Source organism: Temnothorax curvispinosus, unplaced genomic scaffold (genome assembly GCF_003070985.1).
Source record: "Temnothorax curvispinosus isolate PA1 unplaced genomic scaffold, ASM307098v1 QBEX01013282.1, whole genome shotgun sequence".
Lineage (NCBI taxonomy): Eukaryota > Metazoa > Arthropoda > Insecta > Hymenoptera > Formicidae > Temnothorax > Temnothorax curvispinosus.
The window spans coordinates 6700-11139 of NW_020223062.1; the positions used below are offsets into that span (position 1 = coordinate 6700).

At 37.2% G+C, this 4440-nt stretch overlaps 2 protein-coding genes across 3 annotated transcripts; one reads left to right on the top strand and one right to left on the bottom strand.

Annotated features, from left to right (window-relative positions):
- The first annotated feature begins 579 nt into the window (after nt 1-579).
- On the top strand, nt 580-2224 carry LOC112463464 (protein ALP1-like). 2 transcript variants are annotated; one of them, XM_025029889.1, is made up of 4 exons: nt 580-678; nt 836-1106; nt 1179-1528; nt 1603-2224. In XM_025029889.1, exons 1-4 carry the CDS (start codon nt 663-665, stop codon nt 2211-2213), a joined length of 1248 nt encoding a protein of 415 aa, XP_024885657.1. In that variant the 5' UTR covers nt 580-662; the 3' UTR covers nt 2214-2224. The 2 variants fall into 2 exon arrangements, with proteins under 2 accessions (XP_024885657.1, XP_024885656.1); XM_025029888.1 differs by lacking the exon at nt 580-678 and having other exon boundaries at nt 766-1106.
- Nucleotides 2225-2883: 659 nt separating this feature from the next.
- Nucleotides 2884-4416, bottom strand: LOC112463465. The gene is made up of 5 exons (XM_025029890.1): nt 4011-4416; nt 3642-3822; nt 3252-3502; nt 3122-3180; nt 2884-2973 (listed from the first exon to the last, which is right to left on the bottom strand). Exons 1-5 carry the CDS (start codon nt 4198-4200, stop codon nt 2884-2886), a joined length of 771 nt encoding a protein of 256 aa, XP_024885658.1. The 5' UTR covers nt 4201-4416.
- Nucleotides 4417-4440: the final 24 nt, after the last annotated feature.

Below are 4440 nucleotides of genomic sequence, written 5' to 3' on the forward strand. Positions count from 1 at the left end.
GCGGTATTCGGCAAGACCATGGTAAACGTGCGAGATCACGTCGACGTGCGTCTCGTGACGCATTGGGAGATACGGCGCGGAGGCGATGATCGCGAAACCGAATTTTCACAGTAGCACCGTCTTCGCGGGGGATTTGATCGCCGTCGAGTTGCACAGGCTCGAGGTGAGGTTTAACAAACCCATCTACGTCGGTATGTGCATTCTCGAGATATCCCAGACGCGCGTCTACGATTTTCATTACGATTACATGGTGCCGCTGCATCGCAAAAAATGTAAGATAATGTAAACGGACACCGACAGTCTCATATATTTTCTCGAGTGCGACGACGCGTACGAGGATATGAAACGCGACATCGCGAGATTCGACACGAGCAGCTACCCCGAGGACAACGCGTACCGCATGCCGCGCGTCAACAAGAAGATACCCGGTTTGATGAAGGACGAGAACGACGGCGCGGTAATGACGGAATTCGTTGGACTAAGGTCGAAAATGTACGCCTTGAGGGTCGAAAGAAAGAGCGACACGAAGAAAATAAAGGGCATCAAGAGAAACGTAGTCGCGAGAACGATAAAGGCCCGTCTACATAGGCCGCAACACGCCAGACGCAGTTCGCGGACGCAAAGAAAACGCAGTACGTATTCGCGCCAGACGCAGTTCGCAGATGCAAAGAAAACGCAGTACGTATTCGCAACGCAAATCGCAGGACGCCATGCGAGACGCGTCAGTCAATCCATATGAGACAAGTACACTAGTTCAGTTTACTAGTTGCTTTGTGTTGTGGAAAAATGGATCAAGACCATAATTTGTTATTTTTGTTCTTGACACTAAATACAGCAGCATTAAGTTTGTGTCAGTTCGTAGAAAAGAAAAAACGAAGACGATGGTGGGTCCGACCGATTAATCGAACCCGGTCGAAAGAAGGACATTATGATACAATATTCGCGTACATGAAGGATCATGATCACGAAGAATTTTACGAATTCACTCGTATGTGGCCGCATAAATTCGAGCAGTTAGTTGAACTCGTGTCACCATTCTTGCCAAATGCTCAAAATTGCATAAGAAAACCTTTACCTGCTGGTTTACGTATTGCTTTAACACTGTCGTAAGTGCAGTATTTATAAAATGTTACAAAACTTTGTACATTATACATTAGTCAATCGCGAATTTTTTATAGTTATCTTGCTCATGGGAATGCTGTGCGAACGCAATCTTGGGACTACCGGGTAGGAAGATCTACAGCTTATAAAATTATTCCAGAAGTGTGTGAGGCTATATGGAGTGCTCTTCATCCTACATATCTCCCAGACATGAATCGAGAAAAATGGGCCAAAGTGGCTGAGGAATTTTACTTAAAGTGGCAATTTCCTAACTGTGTTGGAGCAGTAGACGGGAAACATATAAAAATACGTTGCCCTCCAAATTCTGGATCAGAATATTTTAATTATAAACAATATTTTAGTATTGTTCTTATGGCAACTTGTGATGCACAATTTAAATTTACTTGGGTTGACGTTGGTCAATACGGTAAGTAATTCTTCTCTTTATCTTTGCTAACATTTGAGAGAATTTCATATAATTCTTATTTTTTACTTTTGCAGGATCTATAAGTGATGGTGGTGTGTGGAGTAGGTCTAAATTTGGAACAGACTTTGAACGTGGATATGTTGATCTCCCTCCGCCTAAGAATTTACCACAAACAAATATTCCGATACATCATGTATTTGTAGGAGACGAGGCCTTCCCATTAAAAATGTACTTATTACGGCCATATAACAGAAAGGACTTAGGAGATGCAGAGCGAGTTTTTAATTATCGCTTATCCAGAGCTAGAAGAGTGATTGAGAATAGTTTTGGGATACTGGTTTCTCGTTGGCAAATATTAACAAGAACTATATGTTGCACCCCCGACAATGCTACTGACATAATTAAAGCATTAGTTTGTTTGCACAATTATATCATGACTGCAGAAGAGCAGCATGTGATGCCGTATGCAAGAACGTATTGTCCATATGATTTGATTGACCATGACACTCTTGATCATGACGAAATTTTAGGTAATTGGCGTAACCAAACAGGGTTAGGTACTTTTACAGATTTAACACGAATAGGTGCCAATAATGCTCGTACAAATGCTACGCAACAGAGAGATGTAATAAGGGATTATTTTGTATCTCCACTTGGTGAGCAAGAAGCTCCTTGGCAGTACTGATTTGCATTCAGAGGGTTGATTTTAAATGATCCTTAATGATATTATTATAGAAATGTAAGAATAGTTATATTTTATATAGTAAATGTTTGAGTATAGTATAGGATATAGGATAGTACAGAGTTATAGGATAGAGTAATAAAATATGTAATAAAATATAACCTTACAATAAAAGTATCTTATAATTTAAAGGATTGAGAGAGAAAACAACAATTGCATTATTTTTCTTTTTTATTTATGCAATCAAAAAATACATAAAAGTATTACATAAAATAAAACAAACATATAGAACAAGTAATATAAAACTTTTACTCAGTCTCATAAAAACAAATAAAATATTATCTTTGGCTTTTATATATTGTTAGTAAAAGTTTATCTTTTAATAAAGCGTATCGTTTTTCACAAAAATAAAATTAGCAAAATCATAAACTTTAAATGTATAGAATGTATAGAAATCTTTAAATGTATAGAACAAAAGTAATAAAATGAAAAGTTAATACAGACAATATTTAGTTTTATATCGCTTCGGTAATATGGGGACTTGCACCTTTCTTATATATTTCTGCGATACGACAAAAGTCAGAAATGCATAACAGTTTTTTATCATCTGGCACGTGCTTTATTAAATATTGCAAAAAATGTAATTCTTCGGTATTTATTTCAGTAGGGCGAGTTATCTTTGCTGCGACTTCTGCTGCACTTTTTGAAAGTTGCTGTATACAACTTTTGAGAACATCTTCATTTTTCTCCTTTTTCGCCACATCTGATATTGGATGTTTATGCTGTAACATTGATTTTACCGCTTTTCCTCGAATAGTAAGGGACTTTTCAGATAATGATGCTTCACATTGAGAACCAGATATTTTTGTCGGTAATGTCTCGGTCTCTCTTTGAACCTCAATAATAGGTACTGATGATTTTAGTACAGCTGGTGAAACACAAGAATTTTTATTTGATTCGTCGCTGAGTACTGCAAAAATAATACAAATACATATACAATAGTAAAGTAAACATATATGGCAACAAACATAAAATTCTTACATGACTCGTTGTCACCTGAGGAGGATGTGCATTGCAAAGAGACAGACAAAGTATCCTTATAAACAATATTTTCAGGTATTGCACTTTCATTTTCTTCTGTCATTTCCATGAAAATAAGCGGCTGGCTTGCTTTCCTTTTTAAAACGTTTGTACAGGAATCTGTTTCATTTGTCCAAAACTGACTGTCATCTGATTGTGTTTCAGGACAGACAGATTCACTGTCAGAGTGTCCTGAATAATTACTTATTGTCCTGTGTAAATATTTAAAAAATAAAAATGCGTATACTTATAATTACTTCAATATATTTAAATATAAAAAAAGATGTGTATTATTATCATATATTCTCTATCAGAGAAATGTAAATATATAAATATTAAAACTATACATACGTTCTACTGTTAATGTGTTCTGAAAGGAACAATAAATCTTTATAGTATTCCCATGTTGACTCATATCTCGTATTTCCATCTTGTACACCTGCTCCTGATGAGGGAATATTAGCAAGAACTTTCTTTCTTTCTTTTTGAAAGGTATCTCTCAAACTCTTAAAACGTTTTGCAACCATATCTCCTAAATAAAAATTTATGTAAATTACGATAAGCAATTGAGAGAGAAAGAGAGAGAGAGAGAGAGAGAGGAGGGAAGAAGGGAGCGGGAGCGGGAGAGGGAGAGAGAAGCTGTCAGAGAGCAACCTAGTCTATTTTTTGTATTATCAAATATATATGTTTAGAGAAATTAAATTAATTAGAACATCTTACCTGAACAAGGAGGAACTAGCAATGCACCAACACTTTGCCAAGCTAAATCTTTTGCTTGTTTATTTTTGAACATACGTGAGCCCTTGGCATATAAACCAATATTACTGCGCACAATTGAAATAACCTCCCTCGTTCTTTCTGAGGTCCAATATGAACATGCATTCATTGTCACTGAAGAACTAGGATCCATGTGCACTTTGATAGTTTTTATAATATGCTCGTTCTTCCTTGTGCGTTATTTACGAATGTGCCGCTTGTGCGAAACAGTAGTGTCAGACTGTCTCTAGGGATCCTCCAACTGTCTCTGTTGACGCGAAACGAAGAAAAGCCTCTGTGATTGGTCGACGCAGTTACCGCAACGCAAAAAGTTGAAGTTGGTTCAACTCGTCGCGTATGGCGGATTTGCGAATGCGTGCACGTGGCGTGCGAT

What these genes read in the sequence shown, in the direction of transcription:
- LOC112463465 (XM_025029890.1), bottom strand. Translation starts at nt 4,200, where the DNA reads ATGGATCCTAGTTCTTCAGTGACAATGAATGCATGTTCATATTGGACC. An exon ending in GCTAGTTCCTCCTTGTTCAG is followed by an intron (nt 3,823 to 4,010) that starts GTAAGATGTTCT and finishes ATTTTTATTTAG; the next exon opens with GAGATATGGTTGCAAAACGT. An exon ending in CTCAGGTGACAACGAGTCAT is followed by an intron (nt 3,181 to 3,251) that starts GTAAGAATTTTA and finishes TTATTTTTGCAG; the next exon opens with TACTCAGCGACGAATCAAAT.
- LOC112463464 (XM_025029888.1), top strand. Translation starts at nt 787, where the DNA reads ATGGATCAAGACCATAATTTGTTATTTTTGTTCTTGACACTAAATACA. An exon ending in CGTATTGCTTTAACACTGTC is followed by an intron (nt 1,107 to 1,178) that starts GTAAGTGCAGTA and finishes AATTTTTTATAG; the next exon opens with TTATCTTGCTCATGGGAATG. An exon ending in GGTTGACGTTGGTCAATACG is followed by an intron (nt 1,529 to 1,602) that starts GTAAGTAATTCT and finishes TTACTTTTGCAG; the next exon opens with GATCTATAAGTGATGGTGGT.